This window comes from Lissotriton vulgaris, chromosome 4_1 (assembly GCF_964263255.1).
Source record: "Lissotriton vulgaris chromosome 4_1, aLisVul1.2, whole genome shotgun sequence".
NCBI classification, from domain to species: Eukaryota; Metazoa; Chordata; class Amphibia; order Caudata; family Salamandridae; genus Lissotriton; species Lissotriton vulgaris.
In genome coordinates, this window is record NC_141691.1 from 1,118,242,369 (window position 1) to 1,118,269,292 (window position 26,924).

Here is a 26,924-nt window from a genome sequence, read left to right on the forward strand (position 1 = left end):
GTCTCGTTTATTCAGGAATATCTCTAGGACTTCCAAAGCTTGATCCTGGGTGATTTGGGTATATAATGAAACAATGTCCATACTCACTAAAAGGTCATGTTCTGGATTGAATGGAAGTTCATGTAATCTATTTAAAAAATCCGTTGTATCTTGAAGGAAAGACTTGACCTGGGTGCAGAATGGTTTAAGAAAAAAGTCAATAAACTTAGAAACAGGTTCAAAAAGAGAACCACAACCCGAAATAATCGGTCTCCCCGGTGGTCTTTGTTCGTTTTTATGTACCTTGGGGAGTACATAAAACAGGGGGATCCGTGGATGTTTGTTGGAAAGGTAGTTATATTCTTGTTTTCCCAAAAAGCCTTGTTCTAGTCCTCGAGTCAAAATGTCCGATAGTGTGTTTTGGAGTTCCTTTGTTGGATCATAGTTAATTTTACGGTAACATTGTTCGTCAGTCAACTGTCTTGTGGCCTCCGCCACGTATTCTGTTGTTCCCCAAATGACGATAGCTCCGCCTTTGTCGGCTTGTTTTACTATAATGCTTGCATCATTCTTGATTGAAAGCAATGCTTGTTTTTCTTGACGAGATAAGTTAGGTGAAACAAATCCCTTATTCTTTTTCTCATGAGAGACAATGGCGGATAACACGGTTTTTTCAAAATATAAGACCTCCTTGGGTAATTTGTGAATGGGTGGGGTAAAGTTGGATTTTTTCTTTAATCCAGTAATCTCTGTTTGTGGTCCCATTTCTTTATCTGCGAAGAAAATAATAAGGCGTATCTTTCGACAAAATTCAATAAACTCTAGTTTGAGCCGCACGAAATCGGTAGCTTTTGATGGTACAAAAGAGAGTCCTTTTTGCAAAGCACTTGTTTCACTTGAGGTGAGAATTTTATTTGAAAGATTGAAAATAGATGTTTGATTCAGTTCTTGTAGTTTTGTCGCCTTGTTGACATTTCCCAAGGTTGTTGGAATCTTGTTTTGCCTCTGGTCTTTTGTTGGTCCTGTTCTAAAAAAGGTTGTTGTTGTTGTTGTAAATTTGCTTGTTGGTAATTGGGGCGGAATCGTTGTTGATATTGATTTTGATTTTGATATCCACCTCTCCGTGTAAATTGAGGACGCGAATTTCCTTGATCGGACTCACTGCCTGCAGATGATGATGAGGTGTCAGAAAAAGTCAAATATTTTGTACGTGATCGTCCTTGATTGTCCGTGAGGAATCGACGTGACTCCGGGCGTGAGTAAAAATCCTGTTGGAGATAGGGGTATGTTTTTTCGTAGCTGAAATTGCGTTTGTCTCGGTCAAAATTGCTTTCCTTTTGCTGTACTGTAAAATCTTTAAACTCAAGAATCAACTTTTCAACTCTATCAAGTAAACTTTTTGAGTCTTGGATCAAGGGGTTAGCTTTTATTTCGGTTTCAAGGGTTTCTATTTCTTCAAGTTGGAGTTTTGATAATCTCTGCGCTGTCTCTATAGTTAGCACCATGAGGTCTCTACTGCATTTTGTTTCAATGTAGCTGAAACCTTTCTTGTAAATAGCGTCCTCCGTAAAGATCACCGGTATATTTTTTACAATAAGACCAGATGGTATTGTGCCAGATCTGAGGTGTTGAAGAAGATAGTGGCCATGTAAATCTGTACGAATTTGTTTTTTCTTTATTCGTATTAGCTTGTCTGATTCATTGTTTGTTTGAGCGTTGTTACTTAAGGTAGCTGATCCGAACTGAGGAGGGTCTCTCAATAAGTTTTTAATATGTTCTTCACTGTAAGCGAATGTTTGTTCCTCTGACATTCTAGGGGTGTTGGCAAGTGAATGGTGATTGTGTTAGTCAAGTCATACAACGCTTCATTCAAAAATTGCACTCCATTCAAACATCAAAACACATTCATACAAATCAAGAACTAAGAAAAAGGGACGTAAATGAGAGTGATACAAAAGGTGGGCCTAGTTTAGGTCACCGTGGGGGAATATTTCAACTGTTATAGTCGAAAACCTCGCGAGCAAGCGCCCGCTAACGTACTATGTAACAAGGAGGGTTTTGGCAGGCGCACAGTAAGGCTGTGCCAGATACAAAATGAACAAAGAAGTTGCCAATACTGTGCAATAATTTGTACTTTTTACAAGGTGTTGAGCAGTCGTTTACTCAACCCAAAGACCACTATTTCAGTCAGAGATATTTATGAAAGATATTTTATTCCATTGGGTTTATTACTTTTGTTTTTTATTTTTATTTTTCTTTTAACTTGTTTTTAGGACAAAGAATAGTATTCCAATTGAACAAAAGAATAATTTGGATGAGTGTTAGCAAAAACTCATCAAATGTTCAACATGTGAAACACTTATTACAAATAATTATTTCAATCAAAAAACACCAAACCAACGAGGTATCAATACCAAAAATGCAACATGAACAAAGACACTTATCGGACAACATTCAGACAATAGACAACAAATAAAGAAAGATGAGGCTAGTAAAAAACCTCTATTTTCAATTCGAGCTAATTCAACTAAGTATCTTTCATAAATATCTCTGACTGAAATAGTGGTCTTTGGGTTGAGTAAACGACTGCTCAACACCTTGTAAAAAGTACAAATTATTGCACAGTATTGGCAACTTCTGAGGTCAATCTTGCAGCAGGTCGTTCCAGATTTTAGAAGCTTTACCTAAGAAGTGACTTTACCAGCTGGGTTTTACAGCCAAAAATATTATGGGGTGCTGTGTTTTGAAACCTGGGAATTCCAGGCCCGGAAACAGCAAATTCATTGTAACTGGGAAGAGCAGTATCCTGCCTGGTGATACCACTTGGTCCAACTTGTAATCTGGCTCATTATGCTATCACAGGTTTCCTATATTCTACTGCACAGTTCTATTTCTTTATATTGATGAAATCATCAACAAGGTGACATTTTCATCTATTAACTTGTGCTTTATACATTAGTAAAGTAAGTACCTCAATATCTTCTTTGTATTTCAGCAAGGGGGCCTCCATTATGTTCCTCAAAGCGAATGTCTCAGACTCAACATCAAAGTGGTGGCCAGTTAACTGTGAGATTCTTGACCAGTGCCGTGACATCATTGCCTATTGACATCAACAGAAAGGAGTAAAATCATGGCAATAATACACTGATGAACAATTCAACAACACGTCATGCTGCAGTCCACCAATGGAAGCAGTTATTTCTTAATATATATACATTTATTTGTTTATTAATTCACATCCCAGTGTTATTTTTTTTCAGATCAAGGGCATAACTTGATGCGAGGAGAGCAACTTGATCTTTTATAATGAAATACCGGAAATCATTCTTTCTTGGCCACAGAAACAGGCAAAGAAACATAAATATAAACAAAAAGGGGTGTTGAACTAACTTTGTTTGCCATCATTTCGAGCAGGGGGCAGCTTTCGCTGAAATCGTCAATCTTCTTCTTCAAGTCGTTAAAAGCTTGCCATTCCTTCAAGGCTTTTGGCAATTTACGAGTTCTATAACAGAAGAAAGTGGCTTGGGATTACTGAAAAATGTAAGGCATATACAATGCAGGTTATGTCTTAATACCACTAATGATATTGTTAATATATTGACCATGTTTGGGTAATAAGTCACTATGATTAGAAGGTGGGTGATAAATTATGCTCTGCCAGAGGAGTTGAAAGAGTTTTGTGCACTTTGTTTTATGCTTTCAAAGCGGAGTTCCAGCAAAAGTCTGCCAACCGCCGTGTGGCTGAGTTTTCTCGCACACGGCTAGCCAACGTTAGGTTGGTGAGTACAAGTGAGAATTGGCATCCCCTAGAGTGATTTTCGGGCATTAGGCCAGCCCCTGGCGAGATTTTCTCAATGCGGATGGTTGCTGACTGTCACAATCATTTCATTTCACTGAAAGTTCTAATTAGTTCCTTTTTTAGCTTGAAACCATCCTTAGACATATTGTGCCATAAAGACTCTAATTTCTATACAGCAGGTACTGGGCACACGTGTGGTAAAGACAAAATTGGTAGTACAGTGGTTTGAGACAAAACAGTGCACACCGGAAAAGGCAGTGTAAGAAACTTTATATAGGTCTTTTATTCTTTCTGTATTAACAAACGCCAGCCGACACGTGTTTCATCAACAGGGAAGTACCCGTGACTCATCAGGGCTGAAAAAACATATCATAACATGTGATTTGGTGAGGAAACAAAATAAATGAATGGCGAGGATTTCAGCAGCGATCCAAAACATAAGTGAAGTGCGTTCAGTGGTTGTAAACGGGATGTGCACGAGATAAAAGGAATGGGGGGAAAAAAGTGAATAAATATAACTGCTTGTGCACATTCTTGTAACATGTGCAAAGCGGAAACTGTACATATCGGGAGTGGAGGGAGAGAGAAAAAGCAATAGGTGATGGCTATGAACATGGTTAGTGGCTCTGTATGGGAGAGATCGATTGGTGGTTTATGGGAGTGCTAGCGACAGAATGTTACAGGACAAAATTGGTATTACAAGAGTGTGTGCTTAAGGACCCTGGTCATGGGGTTTGTGGCTCAGGCTATCATCAGAGAAGGTCAAGCATGCGCGGGCTACTGGAGATCAGGATAAAATATAGGGGCGGTACAAATAGGCAGTAAGTGCCTAATCAAATCAAATCAAAATGAGCTTTATTCGATAATCACAAAGATATCATAAAAGCATACATTACATTAATCAATCAATTTATAATTAAAATCCAAGTGTAAATCTATAAAATGCCAAAAGAAAAACATGACTTCAGGGAGGAGAGGAGTTAGCATTTTCATAAAAACAGTATTAAAAAAGTTAGAGGAACAATAATTAAATATGCAAATTCATATGTCACCTCGTAACGAGTTCCTAAATTTTAGCAGCATTTTCAAGAACTTTTCCATAATAAGTATCACATCCTTATTCTCCAATTGTTGTAAGCGGTCGAAAGCATCTTTACAAGACCGCAATCCCCAGGTCTGCAATAGTGGTTTCAATAGGGATTTTCTAGGAATTAGGTAGTATTTACAAAATAATATAGAATGGATGTTAGATTGAGGTGAAATATCATCACAAGGGCAAGGGGGCAGGTTTCGGGACCAGTCGTTGCAGGAGGGGAAGGTAATTAACCGAAAGAAGGAGCCCAGTCTGAATCTAGAAAGGAGCATTCTTGAAAAACAGGTAATGTCAGTCGCGAGATATAATTGTAGTCCCTGGATCAAGGTGATCCTTTGAAAAGCCAAAACAGTTTTGTTATCCCTTTGAATAGTCCATCTGTTGGCTTCTAAATGATCCATTAAGAGCTTTCTGAGAGCTTTCCTGGAAATTAGCTCCAAACTTAGTGGGTCAGTAAAAAACTCTGGGCGACCAATTTCAAAGCAAAACCTTTTGATGAAAGACATCCATTTGATATGTTTAGCCCCCTCCAATTTTTGGCTGTCAGCAATTACTTCTCGATTAAAAGCCGTCTCTATGGTAGTCCAAATCTTATGCCATAAGAGAATGGGCTCAGACTTAATTATATCGGGAATGAAAGGTAGCCCCAACTCTATATGGATCAAATAAGTGGATGTTGACTTCGGCATTCCTAGGAGGTATCTTAGGAACTGATTTTCAACCTTCTGGATGGATGTTATAATGTCGATCCCCCAGAGACCAGCACCATAGATTGCCGTTGAAACACACTTTGCTTTATAGATGGTAATAAGCTGCTTGACTGGTCTCCCCCCTATTTTGCTAGCAAAATCTCGAAGTGCCCCAATCGCTCTAATAAAGGCAAACTTACTGGCTTTAACAGCAGACTGCCAGGTCACCTTTCTATGGAAGCAAATACCCAGGTATGGAAATTCTTCTACGGTATCTATCCTTTTTCCTCCAATAAATATCGGACATGGGATTTTCTTAATTCCCTTGCTACAAGCCAAGGAAAAGGTCTTACCAATATTTACTTTCAAACCCTTTTCTTGCATGAAGAGAGTGAATTTAGTGACCGCCCTTTGCAGCCCCAACCTTGTTTGAGACAGTATAGCCGCATCGTCTGCGTACAACAGGATTGGGACGGCATGGCCCTCCACCTTAGGGTAGTCACATTCAAAACTCTGCATATAGTCACCAACAGCATTTATGTAAAGAGAGAAAAGCAGGGGGGCTAGAATGCACCCCTGCCTCACACCTCTTGCAATGGTGAATCTTGGGGAGCATTCCCCTCTCTGACCATACCGCACCCTAGCCCCCGCATCTTTATACAAAGCAATAATAAAGTTATGAATAGATAAATTCAACCCCAGGTCCTCAAGAACACTCCATAGCTGGTTATGATCGACACAGTCGAACGCTGAGCTCAAATCTATAAATGTGACAAAAAGATTTCAATTCTTTGCCTCAACATATTTCGACATTAAAAAATATAGATTCAAACTCTGTTCAACTGTGGCCCTACCAGTTCGGAAACCGTATTGGAGTCTAGAAAGAACATCTGCCTCCTCTGTCCAGATGTGGATGCGTTTTAAAATGGTGCGACCCGCCACCTTCATTAGGGCATCAAGCAAGGAGATGGGACGATAACAAGAGGGTACATGCCTATCTCCTTTTTTATATACAGGTACCACAATGGCCTCTGACCAAGATTGAATTTGGCCATAAAAATTAGCACAATTCATGGCAGAAGTTAGTAACGGGGCCCAAAAATCTATTTCGGCCTTGAAGACATCCACTGGGATGGCGTCTGGACTGGTGGTCTTACCAGAAGGGTTCTCTCTAATGGCAAGAGTAACCTCATCGCAGGAAAAGACAATATTAGGGGAGCCCTCTCTCCGGCCCATTGTGGTGCTATTGAATGAAGGAATACGGTCCGATGGAGGTATGTCAGAAAGACTTGGTTTGGTATAGAGCTGTTGGAAATATGCAGCCCAGGTATCTCCATCAATTGCCAAGTCTAGCCTCCTCTCAGGCATTTTAACCCACGGAAGTGGGGCATTGACAAGTTTCCAGAAAGCTGAAGAGTCACGGCTTTCACAAGTTCGCAATAATGTCTGCCAGGCTTCCTTTTTCAAAAATGTTTTCCTGCTCTTAATGGCAAGACGGTAACAGGATCTAGCCTGGCGTATCTCGGATAATGACCTCGGGGTAGAATGTAAGGCTTTCTACAGATTTTTTTGTGCTCTAGTGCAATCATTATCGAACCATCCTTTAGGTATGGAAGGACCTGGCTTGAACTGGCGGGTAAGTAACTTTTTTAAAGTTTCTTGTATTTTTAAAAAAGATTTTAATTTTTTTGGGGGTGTTCAATCGAGGACAGACAAATGTGCACCTCTTCCCACCTCATCTCTAAAAGGTTCTTTAGGAGGCTAGCAGGGTTAATTTTTTCCCATTTAAGGGTATAGCCATTTGTCGCCCCTTTTGAGATCGGTTGGTCATAGGTTATGAGATGGGAATGATGACAAATGGTAGAAGATGGTAAAATAATGGAACAGGCTATGGGGTAATGATCACCATATATGTGGTCTAATGTGTCCCATGAGGATATCAGGGAAGGATACATTTTAGAGAAGAGTACAAAATCAATGGTGGAATTTGAACCTCTTCCATGAAATGAAGGTTTAAATGGTCTCGGTGGTGAACATAACTCGTTTGCAAAAGCTAAATTAAAATGTGCTAAAAAGTTATTTAATACCTCCCCTGTTCTTGAATGCATAAAGTGATTTAAGAAATCATCAATTTCATTTTCAGGGGTGGAAGTAAACTCACATAGTCCCCTTGAGGCATATTGGCATGTGTAACAATTAAAATCGCCCATAAATGCAATGGCCCATTCTCCCCCGCACAGCTCTTTGACGGAAACAACAGCATGGGTTAATTCATTTAACACTTTCTCCAATCCCTGTAATGGCATGTTATTATAAAAATTAATTATTAACAGGCTCAGGGATTTACCCGTTTGAATGGAAATTATTTGGTAAGACTCCCTGAGAAAATGTTTCCGGACCCTCAAACCCCCAACAACATTTACATAGATACACAGCCCCCCGCTATTTCTTCCTTGTTTACTCTGTAGCGCTGGAGAGTGGAAGGTCTGGAAGCCCAGGAGATGTACCGGGGTTTGCACCCACGTCTCCTGAAAGCATAAAACTGAGAAGGAGCTAACCACATCAAGCCAAGATGGTAAAACTATTTTAGTGGAAATACCAGCCACATTCCAACTAAGAATCTGAATTTGGGGAAATGTGGCTCGATTCTCAGGATTCTCAGGATGGTTATAGAGTACCTCTGTGTTATTTATCTGATTTATGCTGGGTGGTATAGTTAAGGGATCGGAAGAGTCTACCCGGCTTAATGACCCACCAGCATCTAACTTGCTACACGGGGCAGCACTACTTGAAAGTGCTACATCCAATGTGGTACCGGTTACATTCACCTTCTCATAGGTAACTGCATATAAGGTGGGGAGTCATTCAATATCATCCAGGCCGGAAAGAGGCGCATATTGGTTGTAACAAGGAATATTCCACTGGGGTGTAATAGGTGGCAAACAATGACCATAACCGGCAAAGCTGTATAGAAAAGAACGGGGAAATGTATTTTCCTTGGCTCTTGGCCTGGAAGAGTAGGGGTTATATAATGGCCTATGGTGCTGGGGGAAAGAGTAGTTATCATAGAGCTGTATTGGGCGATAAGTTTTACGGGGCATTAAGGCTTCGGGGTAAAAATGACTCAAAACTTTGGGTATAATCGACCCCCTATTATAATCTGAAAACCAGTCCCTTATGTGCGAGATAACTCTACAGTCTTTAAAAGTAACAATTACAACATCGCCCTCAATGTCCTTTGGTCGCACTCCAACCCAGTTTGTTCGTCGCACAGTGATAATCTCCCCGTTTATATGAGGTGGCAGTGGCCTGTTATTACATAGCCAGTAAATGACTTTATTCTTTAGGCTAGTATGATTTTCACGGGATCCTGGTAATAAGGGCGAGACCCCTGTTAGAATGATGACATTATTAGAAGCATCTGGGGGTAAATCCACGTTTCTTTCATGTGGAATTCTTTTTGATTTAGATCCATCCTTGTTCAGTTCGGAAAGGGTCTGTTTATTACCCATTCTAGCTGAGTCCATAAGTGTATTTATTTGGGAGGACTGTGACTGTAGTTTTTGAGGCATCTTTTTTGTAACAATGGGGACGTTGGTATTTGCTGGTTTTGCTTTAGCCGAAGGTATTTGTGCAATGGGTGTGTTTACTGCGGATGTTGTTGTAGCCTTGGTTGTTACTTTTTCTACCTCCTTTAAGTTTGTTGGTTTTACTACATCCTTTCTTATTGGAGTTATTAATTTAGGGCCTTCGATGAGTGTATCCAGTTGGGCACCTAGTCTTTTAACTCTCTCTACTATTGGTAGTAACAAAGCCTTCAGAAGGTGTTCCATCGCATCAACAAAGTCTTTCAAAGATGGAGGGACATGGGAAGGGTTTAAATTTAATGAAGTAGTCGAGACCCCTTCTACAATTTCAAGTAATTCTTTTCTCAGAGAGTCTTTAGAAGGCAATAGTTTACAAGCAGGGCTCGCTGTTTTTCCCATGCCTCTTTTCCTTCGTTTTTTGGGAGGCGAGCGGATAATTTCCTGTTTGTTTTTAGAAGGCTTATTAACAGTTGTAGTTTTAGGAACCACAGGAGGGGAAGATCGAATTTGCACTTGTTGGTCAGCCCCCGAAACTATTTGAGTCCCAATAGAACTTGGACTAGAGTATTCAAGGGCCTTTGGAGCTATGGGGGTATTAAGGTCTATAATTTGATTGCTATGGGCAGGTAGGTCTGGCTGAGTGGCAACGGATGTCTGCAAGTAGACGTTTTTTGGGGACGAGCTAACTTGAAAAATTAAAGGAATGCTCTCAGTATTAAACAAATCAGCATCAGTGTTTTCCATGGAAGGATTATCTAGATGTAGTATATTTATGTCCGTGGGAATAGAGGAAATTGCAGTATTTTTTAGTAGTTCGATGGAGAGACGACGTACTGCACGTCGCTCAGACAGTGCAATATCTCTATCGACATCTGCAATAGCTCTGGAGAAATATTTATCCAGTGGGCCCAGGATGGATATTCCTACCCTGGATGGTAGATCATCAGCTACAGATGTAGACATTTCTAATGCAACCACGAACAGGATGTAAAAGTCAAGGGGGTATGCCAAGCCAAGCCTTGTTTAGCCTTGGAGGGCCGTAGAGGGCCCGCCCTTTGCCCGGGCTTCGCCCCGGGCGTCCCGCTGGTGTCCCGCGACGCTGAGGGCTCTGTGATTTATCGGCCCCTCCTGGAGCATAGGACGCGTCAGGGCAACGCGCCGCCGCAAAGGCTGCCGGGATGTGTAGTCCCGGAGCGGCGGCGCGGTTGGTGGCGGTGTAACGTCAGAGCCCAGTGCTGGTGCAGTGGATTGTTCAGGCTGCTCTCACCCTCTGCCTCGTATCCAGTAAGTCTTTTCCACGATGTGGTCTCCCCCCCGCTCCACCGAGGGCTCTGTGATTTATCGGCCCCTCCTGGCGCGTAGGACGCGTCAGTGCAACGCGCCGCCGCAAAGGCTGCCGGGATGTGTAGTCCCGGAGCGGCGGCGCGGTTGGTGGCGGTGTAACGTCGGAGCCCAGTGCTGGTGCAGTGGATTGTTCAGGCTGCTCTCACCCTCTGCCTCGTATCCAGTAAGTCTTTTCCACAATGTGGTCTCCCCAGTAAGTGCCTAGCTGATTTCGTTCCACCTGTGTGTGAGGAAACATCGGAGAAGTTGTGTAATACTGTTACTGCAGAGCGCTGATGATAGACCTGCTTTCTTTTTTTTCTTACAAAATAAGCACTGGGTACAAGTTGGCCAGATATAGCTTCTCTAGATAGTAGAAGTGTCTTAAATGCTTGCAAAGAAGTGAGGGAGGATGGAGACAAGGCTATCCACAGAAATGTAATGAGGGCCTTGTTAGCAGAAGGCTGATGATTAGTTCGTCGTTAGAATGGCCATTTACTAGATGGAAGGGTTGAGGGGCGGGATTGGACTATCTGTTGTTCAAGTTCAGAAATTTCTAGACTGGGCCTGCCATTTGTCTGTCTGACGACTGTTTCTCAAGGGCTGATGGCAGCAAGTAGCAGAGATCTAACACTTCATGTTGCCCTCGATTTGGATACTCTAGCTGGAGTCAGCATCATTGCTACATGCTATGAGAGCTATCATTTTGAACAAAAGTTGTGTCTGAGAAGCAGCCTTAAAACACCTGAAAGGGAACAAATAGAAACCACTTTGGGGCTTTAGAGTTATTATTAAATTAGTTTTGTAACGCGCGCAGCTACCCAAAAAGGTTTCCCGGCGCCTAGCACACACATGCAGTCAAGAACCATTTGCTACTAAAAGAGCCACGTTTTAAGATTTCTTCGAAAGCTGAGATTGGACGGGTCATTCTTCAAGGACACCGGAAGAGGATTCCAGATTTTGGGGCCAAGACAAGAAAAGGAACGGCCTCCCATTCTTGCAAGTTTAAATCTGGGAATCACAAAGTCTCCGTGGGCTGTAGAGAGCAGGGGACGAGAAGGAATGTAAGGATGGATGAGCTCTTGCAGATATGCTGGTGCAACACCTTGTTTGATTTTAAAGATGTAACACAGGGTTTTAAATGTAATTCTTTGATCAATTCGAAGCCAGTGAAGGTCACGTAAATACGGCGAGATGGAAGCCTGTCTAGGAACTTGACAAAGAAGGCACACTGCAGAGTTCTGAACTACCTGTAGCTTTCTCAGTACCATTGGCAGCTACCAAGAAAGAAAACATTGCCGTAATCGAGGTGAGATGTGATGAGTGCCTGGACTACCATGCGTTGGGTTAAGGCAGGGCGCATCCAAATGATCTTATGAAGCCCCTTCAAGATCATAAAACAGATGGCAGCAACACTCGCCACCTGTTGTCTCATAGAAAGACTATCATCGATAATGATGCCCAGATTACAGACATGGGTGACAGGTAGGGGACAGAAACCCTTTTTCTGAGGCCAATGGTGAGGTCCTTGTGCTTGCCCAGGATAAGGACCTCAGTCTTATCCCCATTTAACTTCAAAAAGTTAAGGCACATCTACTCTGTCACTTGCCGTAGGCCGCACTGAAGGGCAGAAGTCGTAGCGTCTTTAGTGGTGGAAAGCGAGAAGACAATCTGCGTATCATCCGCATACGAATATAGGGAAAGACCCGCCTCTTCCACAATCTCTGCCAGAGGTCTGACATAGATGTTGAAGAGCAGGGGGCTTAAAATGGATCCCTGTGGGACTCCATGTGCTGATACACAGATCTTAGATGATACCTTAGCAGAAAAGACTTGAAAAGTGCGACCCTCAAGGAATGAAGCAAACCAGGATAGGGCAGTGCCGTCCAGCCCAAGAGACCTAAGGGTGTTAAGCAAGATGTTATGCGACACAGTGTCGAATGCGGCACTCAAATCTAATAGAATGATTGCCACAGTTTCCCCTTGATCTAAATGCTGGCGCAGTTTCTCAGTAACCCCAAGCAGAGCGATTTCAGTTGAAAAGTTGGCTCTGAACCCGGATTGTGAATAATGAAGAAAGCCGACTTTATCTAGAAAGTGGATTAACTTCTCCTGTCCTCAAAATAAATATAAAAGTGGGATCCAAAGTGCCTCATTTAACTTCAGCTCAAAGTTCTTCATGACAAACAAAGAGAGTTCTCCTCAGGGTTATTGAAGGACTTCTGTGTGAGCAGTGCTGGCATCTCCATGACACAAGACTCCAAGAATTAAGCAGACGTTCACCTGAAGTCTGCATTACTTGCTGGAGGACAAGAGGGTCTGTCTAGAGCTTTGAAATCTGCCTGTCTGTTCAGAGAAGGAAGGAGACGGACTGGCCCTGCAGTGGAGAAAATGTCTAGCAGAAGGTCAGTTAGAACCTGGCATAAGGAACATCCAGTGGAAGCTGGATGCGAGTGGCAAAGCCAGGAGTGAGAGATCCACCCTGTCCCCTGAGCAGATTCAGCTGTGAACTGTAATAGGACCTTTAAGAGTGAAGCCAGGAGGAACCTAGGCTGCGGGGGTTTCCCTGTCTCCTAGGCAAATCTCACTGTGAGCTGCATCAAAACCTTCATGAGCAAATCATTAATGTTTCGTTCAGCATGCTGCTGAGGAATTGATGGACTAGGGATGCTGCACCCTGACATCAGAGCTGACGATTCCTTGTCGCCACTGAAGTTGAAGCCTTGATTCGCCCAGAAGCCACAACTGCTGAAGATAAACACACATTCAAAATTAGGCAAACAGCTGAAACTGCTGTGGTCAAGTGCCATCTGCATATGGCCATGGAGGCCACGATTGTCAAATACAAGTGTCCTCCATGTAGGAGTGCCACGCTGGTCACACCAATTGGCTTATGGTTGGACAGATGTTGCCCTGGCCCCTGCTTCAATCAAGCTGGCACCGAAGGAGCGGGCCCAGAGAACATACCTGCTGACACTTCTGGATCTGTACGTCCACCACACAGGCAAAAACAGTGTCTTGCATGATGGGCACAAAAGACTCAGTGCATGAAACAACCTGCCACATAAACTTGAAACTTTTGCCCATGTGAACTCAAAAAGTAAAGGCTGTTGAACCGATTTACACATCTCACCAGTGGGGTACTGCAAAGTGAACTGCGCCAGCCTATAGTCAGTCCATATCAAGCACCTTGGGAATTAGTGACCCCATAAAGTAACAAAAGGGCACGGGGAGGGGAGTAGCCCCGAGCAGAGGATAGCAGATGAAATTAGAATCCTGTAAAAGAAACCTTAATTGAATGTGCAGTATTTTGATTTGCTGCGTAATTAATGTACTTTTGTTTCACTAAAAGGTAAGCACTGGGCTGTAGGTTGGCTGGTTGTCGAGGTCTGCCATGTGCTTCCTCACCCCAACTATCTTCCTAGGGAGCTTTTGACTGCCAGCAGTGCCAGTCAAGAGCCAAAGAGACCACATGGCCCAGATCGTAGAGCGACAGAAGGAAGGGCCCGACCACAAGAGGCAAATGACCTCAACCACCACAACTGAGCCGCCCCCGCCCCAACACCCCCTTGGGTTACGAAAGGATACTGGGTCAGCTGCTGAGAAACCATAACATGATGAAAACCACTGACTTACAAACTTAAATGGTAACTCCCGCCACAAACATTCACAAAATCGGTGATGTGTGAAATAAACTCGAAATATTTTCTTTTGATTAAGGAGCACACTAATGGCTAAACGTAAATTAAACATGCTTTTGAGGGCATGGCAGTGGCACCGCGAAACGTTCCACTGACATCAACAGCACTTAAAACTGCTTGGGTCAGGGGTCAAGAAAAGCCATTAGAACATTTGTGCCTTTGGCAATTCCAGTACAAAGGGGCACTGAAAGAATAAAAATGGAAAATTAGGCACTCTCCCACACATCCCCTGGAAATGATTCATCAACAAGAAGGCATGAGGAACATTGTGCAGGTTGTTTCCCGCAGCCTGCGATAAAATGGAGAAAACAATAAGATGACTTCAACATACATTGCTGACCACTCCGTATCATAATGACGAACACTAGAAAAGTATATATTTCCAAATATTTATTTTCATTAATGTATCGAGTCGTTCTCCTTTACAGATAATCTGGCAGTAAAAGAAGCTCGGTTCCTTACACAAGCAAACATTTAGATGTGATGCAGTTTTGACAGCAATAAATTGCTGAATGTTTAAGTGCCCTTCACCTGCTTGTTACGTTCCTGTTAAGGTCAAATAGCGTGATACATATGTTGTAGAGGTGAGCGAGCCAATAGATTGCAGGGAGAGCCGAGCCAAGGGTCTGTCTCCGATCTTAGGGGCCGATTACGATGGTGGACGGACTTCCGTCGGTCCGCCATTGTGCCGGGGCTTGGGACCGTCCACTAGTGATGCGTCGGTCCCGCCATTCAGATTATGATGCGACCGCCACTGTGGCAGTCGCATCGTGTATCTCTGACATTGCGGCCGGTGCTGTGGCTGCAGCACCCGCCGCAATGTCTGAAATGCACTGTTTGGATATCCCTGTACTATGTGGCAGGCAGCACACCGTGCCTGCCACCTTGTGCAGGGAAATGTAGGGGAGTAGCTATCCCCCAGTGCACACCCAACTCCCCTAAAACAAGGGGGGCCCGCTACAGGTCCCCAAATGAAATCCCCACCAGCCTGTGAATGGCAGTTACACCGCCATACACCGGCTGGTGGGGAGGCAGCATCATAATATGGCGGACGGTGCCTGCTAGGCATCGCCACCATATTGTTGATGCAGGGTGGGTTCGCCAGGCAGTCTTAACGATTGCCTGTGGCGGACCCGTCGTGGACGGACTTTGCGTCTGCCAGCACACCGCCCGCAGTTGTAATTTGGCGGGAGGAGAAGTGCCTCACGGATGTATAACGTTACAACGCATACTTTTACCACGCATGCCTTTACAACGCGGTTTTTACAACGCATGCCTTTACAACGCATAGTGCTTTGGGGCGCTGGATAGTGAATAGTTTAATTTACTATTCCAACTCCAGTCCCCGTGGATAGTAGGGAAGGTGTTGGATAGTAAATTAAACCTATTCCCTATCCTAGAGCGCCCCCCAGCGCAATGCGTTGTAATGGTTTGCGTTGTAAAAGTTGCGTTGTAAAGGATGTTCCCCGTGCCTCACGATCGTAATGACCCCCTAAGAGCGAGTGCACGAGCAGAGCCCTGAAGATGTTTACTATGCGAATCATAAAACAAACCATGTAAAATATGATAAAGCCACTTCAAACTTAAAGAAAGTGTATTTCCTTAACATGTGAAGCTTTGACATTAATGGATCACATTAAGGCAATGTTACAAGTTTTTAAACATGAAACATTAGTGCACTGAGGCGAGACAATCGTCATCTAAACACTGTTAGTGTTCCAGATTACTTTAGTGCACCATTATAATCTAATACATCCATCACAATATTTTTTGGTACTACAGGTATTCTGAACTCAAATATTTGAAAGAGCTGTCTTACGCGTTAATGAAAAAAAAAACGTTCTGGTGTAATACAATATGTGCCTAAGATCACAGAATTTAAACGGGGAAGCCGCGATTTATCCAGGATTTCTGGATTCACTTTGTGCAAATCATCCAGGAAATGTGTATCTGTGTATCTTTCCTTATTTCAAGTATTTGGGCCATTTATGACCCGGTTTGCATTGCTCTTGCACCACACAATATGGAGCAAGAATGACACAAACTTTAAGTGATATTTTTTAAGCCAAGCACAGCCACTTTGAATGCAACTCGGTACAAATCACTGTGTTGCATCGCTCTGTGCAAGGGAGGCATTCCATGAGTGCAGCGTGGATGTTCCCACCCAACTCCCTTAGTTTTTGATGCATTTCCAGATTTACCAAGCCTGGAAAACCTGGTAATGCGCCAAAAAGCTATGGTGCAAGGGTGCCTGCATTGGTGCTAGGCTGTCAAAATGATGCAGCGCCAGTGGATGGGAAAAGGACAGGAATGTGCCATATTGGCTAAATTAGGCTCCTTCCTGCCCCTTCCCTGTGACATAAGGCCTAGGGTGACCAACTGGCATGGGTGCAAATTCAGGATGGTCAGTATAAAAATTCAGGAAAAAATGTGGGACAAATAATATGTTTACTGACATATCAGAGGAGGTTGCCTCATAGTTTATAAATAGGTAAATAGACAACCAAAACAAGTACAAATCAAAATAAGTTTATATAAGGTTGAGACAATCTGGCACTTCACAGTTTTTCATTTTGCGCGTAGCTTTGCAAAGCGACATCAGGCCCTTTCTGCAATAAAGATTAGTACTAATGTAACAACAAATATTAAATAGTATTTTTGTATTTGTATGTTTAAGTCTTACTTTTCAATGTATCGTGAAAATGCTGTTTCAGTCCCATGACATTAGGAAGCACTTTGCTGAATAGCCTATTGTATTCATTTTTACTTCTTTTACCTTGCACGTTATATTTATTTAGGGATAATATTTTCAAGGACATCAGAAACAGAACTGAATACTATTTTTAAAGTGGTTATCACTTCTACCCTTCATGAATACCCACCTTGACAATGTGGAGTTTTTGCACAAATGAATGCTCTGCTGCCTACAGTTATTTTATTTTTTATTTTCTCTAGAATGGCGCCAAGATAAAAACAGAATACCTTGCCCTAGTTTGATGCAGGAGAAGGCACACCACATGTTGTCACTACAATAGGTCCCATTGTCATTCTATATTTTGATAATCAGCTGCAGTCTCAGAATGACAAAGGGCCAGTCCACAGTCTGTGCGAGGTTCGGGAGGGGCTGCTGCAGGCAGCCTCAGTCTAGAGTTTAAAAGAGAAGTGCGAGAGGCCCCAAGTTAAAACCTTTAAACTCATGGGGCCTCTCGTAGGGGAACAGCATACCTTTCTAAAATTCCCCAATTTGATTTTAGTATGATGTCTGTAAGGCATCCTTAATTTGGGTACCCCAAATTACAGACACCTTACGGACATTATACTAAAATAACGGATGGTCAGTGAAATTTACGGATGGTTGGTAACCCTAATAGGGCTGCATACCAAGGCGAGTTTGCTGCGCTGCCCTGCCCTGCGCCAGAAAACTCATAAATATGCCCCTTTGCTTTTATCTCTTTGTGCACTTTTCTGCAGTTTTTATATAGCATATGAACCGAAGGTATTGTACCAATTTACATGAGTGTTAGTTATATTAAAAAAACGTCACGTTCATTGTTTATAGGCAGGTAGAGATTAAGGGGTCTATTGGGATGGCGGGCGGAATTTGTCCGCCCGCCATCCTATCGTGAAATGGGACCACCCGCCATAAGTGCGGGGGTCCCATGGGGGCCATTAGGAAGTGCCCGCCACAGTGGCGGGTGCATCCTGCATTCCTAACATTGTAGCTGGTGGTGCACTCAGCACCGCCCACCACAATGTCAGGAAGGCATGTTGCTGAGAGGATGGCGGACGGATCGCTCCCGCCGGGCCAGTGGTAGCTACCGCTGGCACGGAGGGGGCGATCTGCTCGCCATCCTAATGGGACCCTTAGTGATTTACCCATAAACTCTAGAATGTTGAGCCAACGCCAAGACTCAAACCTTGTTGGCAGTTTTGCGGTAGCATCACATCCTGGGTACAGGGAGACAGGCAGACAACAGCCAAATGAAGCACGGCTTGTTATGGGCTTGAGGTTTCAATTGGACATCGAACTGAGCCAGTGCCAGGCTTCCAGCTCAATCCTGGCTTGAACTTTCAGTGGCTTGCACTGCTCTAATATACTGCATGCTGTAGTGTAACCTTTGTAAAAAGCGCATGAAGAACTGTCTTAATAAGAACACGCCCTGATCGGGGCATGGCTTGAGCCAGCACACAATGGATGCCTAGTGTGTCAGCTTTGGTTTCATCCACTCGACTACGAGCTTCTCTTCATCCATCGGGGAACAAAAAGGTATCCTCTGCACGTACCTTGAACGCTGTGCTCAGGTTGGACTGCCGTAGAAGATCCAGAACCCTGTATGGAGTCTTTTTCACATTCTGCCTGGAGACACCCTGTCTGCTCCATCTGACAAGATGGCACACCCACCTTTATCGGACCTTTCACCATGGCTCCCTTATACTATTGTGGCCTGAGAAAGACGTCTTGACAAACTGACTCTCAATGCCCGGTGCAGGTATCCATGGAATTTGACCCAGAGAAGTGTGGCACCCACAAATCTGAAAATGAGTTAAGTACATAACCTTGCTGTGCGCTCCGGGCCTACGATCACTGCTTGCTCCACCTCCACAAGCACACCAGCAATGCATCTCTCTTCCCGCAGCGCCAGCACAATCTACAATGACATCTGCAGAGGCAGCGTAGCATAGCCAGCATATCTGCTCCAGCGTGAAGTATGCCACGGGCTGCATATCATCTGTACCCCACTCACCCAACCTGTGCAGCAGCCAAGGCCACGCAAGGGCACAGAATCCTCTGTACCAGACCCACAAAAGGTACAAAGTCCTGATAGCACCACACAAAACCCTACCACCCCACGCCTAGAGGCTCTTACCCAGCACCCAGCGGATCTTGCTGGTCCAATGAGATCCACCGCCTTTGCAGGATACCCAGTTCGGGGGCATACAGGGAGTGGAAACCCATGCACACGAGGGAGTCCTAGCGGCCTTCCTCTTCACCACCATACGGAGGCCCCACCGATGTCCGGGAGCTGCTGCACTTCACGACACGCCACTCCAGCTAATCGGATAAATACAACACCAAACCCCCCCCTTGTGCATCTTCCCCGCCACGTCAACCCCTGCACCACAAACATCTGCATGCCCTACTTACAAACATCACTCAACGGTATTTGCACCGATCCAATATCACAGCAGAGGATGGGTGAAAGAAGGGTGGAGTGTGCCCATACTGCTCCCTGACCTGTGTTGGTGACTAGTTAGGGACCATGCACATATATCACTCAATCTATCAGTTATAGACTGATTTGGAACCTAAAGGACACAATAATAGAAGATGATCTCTCAAAAATAAAAATTGCTGAATCTTTCCAAATATTCTTTACAGAGAATAAAGAGGAGGTCAGATGGGACGCACTGAAGGCTACACTAGGAGTAGCCCTAATCTGTATAATCACTAGGAGAAACAAGACTTTAAAATAACGCCTCACATCCATTGAGGCTGAAATTAGCTCTTCAAACAAATCTATTAGACACTCTGTGGGGTCTCATGACATAACCAAACTGAGCAAACTACAATATGAATACAGCTAAATACTTAGCACTCGTACACAGAAATGGGTTGGAAAGGCGAACACAGAGAAACTGATATGAAGAAAGAAAGCTGGTAAAACATTTGCGAGCTATTTAAAGTACTCTAAAAATAGATGTGCTACCACTGCCAATAGAAAGAACTCAAACTCTACAGTGACCTCCCACAAAGAGATTCTAGAGGTATTCCATATTTACTACTCAGACCTCTACACATCAACCCACTTGACTGTACCGTATATTTGAACTCTCTCCCCACCACTTCTCCAGCAGACAGAGCCCTTCTTACCGCTCCAATTTTTAGTGAAGAAATACGGGCAGCAATAAAGTCTCTCTCTGCCGGCAAAGCCCCTGGCTCTGACAGCTACACAGTAGCATTCTACAAAACATTTGCCAAGAGCCTTATTTCACCCAAAGAACTCTTAAATATCATCAGGAATCAAACCTCTAGGCCAGTGGCATCCTCAACTCAGGCATCTGATGAACGCTGTGAAAACTTCGCCAACTTTTTCAATGACAAAATTGCTAAGATCGACCTCGCATTTGGCTCAATTCTCACCCCCACCGCCGTGATCCAGGCGTCTGAATCAAACAACTGCACCTCCTTAAACCGCCCAAAACAATGGTCCTTCTTCACTCCCATTCAGGAAGCAAAGATAATCAACCTAATCTCCAATGCTAATCCCTCATCCCACGCCCTGGATCAACTACCCCCTCAAGTGACCAAGGACCTGAAGCTCGTCCTAGCTCCGCTATGGTGCAAGATCATTAACAGCTCACTGAGCTCAGGAGTTGTTCTGGATTGCTTCAAAGATGGCCAAGTCACACCACTGCTGAAAAAGCCTGGTCTAGACACTGAGGATCCAAACAACTTTAGACAGGTATCAAACTTACCCCTTCTGTCCAAAATAATGGAAAGATGTGTACTTCCTCAGCTAACCCAACACCTGGACAACATCAATCTCCTAGATCCCCACCAATCTGGCTTCAGAAAGGGTTTGCAGCACTGAAACCACAATCCTTAATGTCATAGACGATCTACACAAGTCACTGGACTCAGACCAATGCTGCCTTCTCATCCTCCTAGACCTATCGGCTGCATTTGATACAGTCGATCACAAACTGCTCATCAAGACTCTACAAGAAAGGGCTAGTCTTGAAAAGACAGTCCTCCACTGGTTCTCTTCCTTTCTCTACAACCGCTCACAAAGAATAAAAATTAAAAACCTCCAATCCAACCTCCACTCCGTCAACAGGGGTGTTCCACAAGGATCAGTGCTCTCCCCTCAGCTTCTCAACATCTACATCGAACCCCTTACCACTCTAATCAGGAAATCCAACATCTGTTTCCACCTATATGCGGATGACACACAACTCTATCTGGAAATCTCCTCCATTGCTGACATCCAGAGACTGAACGCCACGCTCAGGGAGGTACAAGACTGGCTCTCAAACAATCACCTAAAAGTCAATCAAGAGAAAACGGAAATACACCTCATCTCCAACAAAGACGAAAACCCACAAATTACAGAATGGCTCAAAGCTATTGATGCCCTCAATGGCAACTTCATCCTGGCGGATTCGGTAAAATCTCTAGGTATCACCTTAGACCCGAAACTGAACATGAAAAAACATATCTCAAGATCTGCAAAAAGTGCCTTCCTCAATCTGAAATTACTGCACAAAATAAACCCTTCCTCCCGGCCAAGGACCTTCAACAAGCCACCCAAGCACTAGTGCTCTCTAGAATTGATTACAGGATTGCAGCCCTGACTGGGGCATCAAAATCCCACCTCGCCCCCCTGAAAACAACCTTGAATGCAGCAGCTAGAATGGTCACCGGTACTAAGAAATTTGATCACATCTCCCCTGCACTCAAATGGCGTCCAATTGAGTTGAGAGCCAGCTTCAGGACAGCTTGCCTCACCCACAAAGCCCTGCACACAGGCAAACCGGAATACCTGGCTGCCAAACTCAAAAAGGCAGGCTAGTCCAGAAACCTCAGGAGCTCTCGAACGAACCGATAGAAGCCAAGGATGCACCCTAGCCTGCAGTCTTTCTAACTTTACATTTTGACCAGTGACACGGACTCGGATCAAGAAAACTTTCTGGACACTCGTCCTGTGTGAACGAAGAAACTTTTGGGGGGCCCGCCTTGTTTGAACTTCAACCTCCATGTCTGTCTGCGCGACTGTGCCTTGGTTCGCCTTATACCCGGCTTGATCCACATGTTTGACTATACTCTGTACTGCCTATTTGCACATAATTTACTTGCTGTAAAGCGCTCTGATACCCTCGGGTCCATTTAGCGCTATATAAAACTCCTAAAAAAAAAACTAATTTGTCTCAAAGGGTGGTGTAGTTGGCTCTGCAGCCGAAGCCACAATAGTGGTACTACCAAAAGAAGGGAAAGACAGTTAAGACATTAAGAATGTTAATGAGACAGACTATCGAGGCGAACAAATTCGAACTCCATGAATATCGAGTTGGCAATATCGTGTAGTGGAAATATCGAGTGCAAGTATATCGTTGTCAAGAATATCGATTTAAAGGTGTCATATTGATTTAAAAAAAACTATAGAAGTCATTAATATTGTTTGCAAAAATATAGTTGTGTAAAATATTGTTTTTTAATTAGTTATGTATTTTAGTATATATTTTAAATGTATGTCTTGTAATTTTTTGTGTATGTACTGTTTTTTTTTATATTTGTGTTGCATTTCTAGAAGTTACAACATTCAATTTAATTAAATTTTGCGTCTTTTAGTTGTGTAGCAGGTTGTGGCTTTATAGGGGAATAGGGTCAGAAGTAATTTAATTATAATAAATTATTTATTCTTTTTTATTTAATTTGTATTTAATAGCGTTAATTGTGCTTTTAATTTTTTGGGGGATATATTTTATGTGTGAGTTGTGGGGTTTATAGGGGTGAAAGATGGGAAGTAATGAATTTTTAATTAATTAATAATTAATTGTCAATTAATATTAATGAATTAATTGATCATCAAACATGGTAATTGTGTAATATTGTAGGTGCAGGTTGTGGGGCTAATAGCGGTAATGGGTGGGAAGTAATTTAATTTTAGTTAAACAATAATTAGTTGTTAATTAACATTTTTATTAATTAACAATTCATTATGGTAATTGTGTAAAAAGAAATGTTATGTGCCCCTTGAGGGGTTAATATGTGCAAAGGGTTGGAAGTAACTAATTTTTAATTGATAATTATGTTAATGTTGAATTACATTTTTGAGGGTGTGGGATTTGGGTTTTATGGGGTAAAGGGTGGGGAGTAAGTTAATTTTACTCAATTTATAATTAGTTGTTAAATACTATTAGTTACTTAATTGAAAATGTATTTTAATTGTATAATTTTTTTTTTTAAAGTTCAGTTTCCGGTGCAGGTTGTGGGGATGAGAGGGGCAAAGGGGGGGATGTTAATTAATTGTAATGAATTATAATTTTGTTTTTAATTAGTATTATTTGTTTACTTAATATTTATTTTAATTGCACAAATATTTATTTTTTCTACATTTTAGATGTGGGTTCTGGATTTTGTAGTGGAATGGGGTGGGAAGTAAATCAATTATAAGCAATTAATAATTGTATTAAAATTAATCATTATTATTAATGTAATAATAATGGTGTGTGTTTTGTGTGGGTATATTGTGGGAAGTACATTGATTATATTTAATTAATAATGAATATTTAACTAATGAACATTAATTTGTTGATGAATATTTATATTAATAGTGTAAATAATGTTTAGGTGCAGGTTGTCAGTTTTGTGGTGCTATAGGGTGGGAAGCAACTAAACTAAATTTATGTAATAATTAATGTTTTTGGTAATAAATAATTTCTAAATAAAAATATGTATTTGTATGAAAACCATTTTTGTGTTTTATTTTAATAATATTTTTAGGTATTTCTGATATGTATTTAACATTATAATATGTTTTTACTTTTTAAAATTAATCTATATATTTATTTTTCAACATATTTATACATTTATTTTACTTAGTTTTTAAAAATATTTTATTTTGTAGAAGATATTTTGTTTGTTTTTAATGTTGAACTGACTAGAGTGCAAATAGTAAATTTGACCCCTTCGCTATTCAACACTTCCCCTACTGCTGCATTTACTGGAGTGGGAATAGTAAATGTTACCCCTCCGCAATCCAACACTTTCCTTACTGTTGTACTGACTGGAGTGGGCATAGTAAATTTCACCCCTCAGCAATCTACGCTTTCCCTACTGTAGCATCAACTGGAGTGGGAATAGTACATTTTACCCCTCCGCAATCCAACACTTTCCCAATTGTTGCACTCACTGGAGTGGGAATAGTAATTTTTACCCCTCCACTAGCCAACATTTTCCCTACTGCTGCACTTACTGGAGTGGGATAAGTAAATTATACCCCTCCGCTATCCAACACTTTCCCTACTGTTGCATTTACGGGAGTGGGAATAGTAAATTGTATTCCTCTGCAATCCACCTCTTTCCCTACTGTTGTACTGACTGGAGTGGGAATAGTACACTTACCCCTCTGCAATCCAACACTTTCCCTACTGTTGTACTGACTGGAGTGGGAATAGTAAATTTTACCCTTCGCAATCCAGTGCTTAGCCTACTGTTGCACTGACTGAAGTGGGAATAGTCATTTTTACCCCTCCGCAATCCAGTGCTTTCCCTACTGTTGCACTGATGGTAGTGGGAATAGTAAATTCTACCCCTCGGCAATTCAACACTTTCCCTTCCGGTTGCACTGACTGGAGTAGGAATAGTAAGTTTTACCCTTCCGCAATCCAACACTTACCCTACTGTTGCACTGGCTGGAGTGGGAATTGCTTTTTTCTGTTAATTATACATTTTATTGCTGTACTAAGTGTGGTGAGAATAGTAAATTGTAGTATGTTGTAATGTTATATTTCAGTAATTTTATATTTATTGTAGATAGAATAGCAAATCTTATTTTTGTGTGGCGTAAAATATTTTGTCTTGTGTTGTTTTAGGTGGGAGTAATTATGTTTATGTTTATTTTGTTGAAAACTGTTTTCTTTTTAATCTGGTGGGAAGTGTACATATATATATATATATTTATTTTAATTTGTAATAAATTATTTTATGTTGCAGTTTATATATTTATGTGGTTGATGTATTATTATTATAATATTATAATTTGCAATATTTTTTGTTTGCAACTTATTTGTAATTAAATTGTAAAATATGTGTGTTGAAATTATGTTAATTAAAATATCAGTTTATATTTTTTATATATGTATAATTTTATATATATGTGTTTGTTTACATTTTTTTAAAGAAGTTTATTTGTTGTATTTGTTCAAATATACATTTAATATTTGTTTTTATGAATTAAAGTTACTATTTAATTTGTGTTTATTGTAATATTTTAAAAAGTATATATTTTAAATGAAATATTTAATACTATATTATTGTAAACTATATTTCTGTTTTAATATTTTGTACTTACCTGTTTAATTATAGGGAGTCAATATTATTGCATTCTTTATTTTTACCTCGATTTTTTTAACATCTATGGTGGAAACAGGCGATGGTGAAGGCACTCATAAAAAAACCGAACCTGAATCCAGATAACTGGGAGAACTACCAACCGGTTCCACTCCTCCCATTATTCAGTAAGATACTAGAGAAACACGTGAACAAGATACTGTCCCATTATCTGGAATCACATGACATTCTGCACAAATCACAGACAGGCTTCCGACCTAACCATGGGACGGAAAAAGCACTTCTAATGGTAATGGAGGAAGCTAGAAAAGTGCTGGATCTTGGAGGAACAGTGGCAGTTATCCTATTGGATCTTACGGCCGCTTTTGATACGGTGAACCATAGGATCCTATTAGACAGACTCAGAGAGATAGGAGTCGGAGGAAAGGCCCTAGCTTGGCTGAAGTCCTTCCTATCACACAGAACTTTCCAAGTGTTCGAAGGCAGGTACAAATCAAAAGAGATACCACTCACTTGCGGGGTCCCGTAGGGTTCATCTCTAAGCCCACCCCTTTTTAATGTGTACCTAAGACCACTGGCCGAGATAGTACAGCCTTATGGTATCACAATAGTTACATATGCAGACGACACCCAACTGGTAGTACCCCTAGAACACCCTAAGGAAAACTCCATTGACCTTAAGTCCTGCCTGGAGCAGGTAGCCACTTGGATGGACCAATCGTTCCTCAAACTCAATGGGGACAAAACGGAGCTAATGATACTCGGAAATAAGGCCGACACACACACAAACATAAGTTGGCTGACAATCCACCTCGAGCACCTGAGGTGTCAGTGGCACACAGTACGGCTGACAATCCACCTCCGGCACATGAGGTGTCAGTGGCACACAGTGCCGCAGCCGGTACAGCAACACCCACAGGTGGGGCAGGGCACACATCTGGGGAGGAGGACGTGGATGGGCATGTGATCAGAAGGACTCTGTAGCATTCATTTCCGCCACCTGGCCTGTTCCTGGTTTGGTCCTGCACATGGCCTCATGACTTTCCACTGACCCCTGATTCACTCAGATGCACTCACCTTGGACAACAAAATGGACCTCCACATCCTCTTTGATGACGAATGACAAGGCGACCAGCCTGCTGACTGCACCCCTCCTCTTCCGCAGTACTTGTCTTCCACAGATGGACTCTGGCTGGCCCTCCCCGGGCGCATGTAGTGTAGTGTATTCAGCAGTGCCCTGTGCCGCTCCAGCTGTGGAACTGCACTGGATGTGCAATAAACATCCAGTGACGTACTGCTGTGTCATGTCTTTCATCATTCATATATGTATGTGTGGATGAATGTAGGGACAGTGATTTCCAATCAGAGGGTGCTACATAGCAATTTGTGTCACAGATCCCATGGACACCACAACAGGGACACATGCATCAGCCACTTTCTTGTCCGGACATTGACTGAACCACGCACAGTGCCCACGAGTCATTTTTGCAAGCCCTGCGCGTTTCCGATGTATGGCAGGCTAGACCACTCCGCTTATGCTCCGTGGGGGGGCCTCAATGCTACCCGTCGCAGGCGTACTCGTTGGTGGTGTGCAGGTCACTGGTATAGTTGTCACTATGTCACAGCCACTCCCTGAAGGCAGGTTTGCAGGCACACCACACCCACCCGGCACATGCGTC

The 26,924-nt window shown here is 42.5% G+C and overlaps 1 protein-coding gene across 1 annotated transcript in view; it reads right to left on the reverse strand.

Moving 5' to 3' along the window:
• LOC147722959 (dynein axonemal heavy chain 5-like) overlaps positions 1–26,924 on the reverse strand; it is a 1,378,573-nt gene that overhangs the window by 967,546 nt on the left and 384,103 nt on the right. Inside the window, exons 33-34 of the mRNA XM_086965349.1 lie at positions 3,370–3,481; positions 2,951–3,079 (exon numbers count right to left, since the gene is read on the reverse strand). Of these exons, the coding sequence (XP_086821475.1) occupies positions 2,951–3,079; positions 3,370–3,481 (241 nt within the window). The remainder of the gene's footprint in view (positions 1–2,950; positions 3,080–3,369; positions 3,482–26,924) is intronic.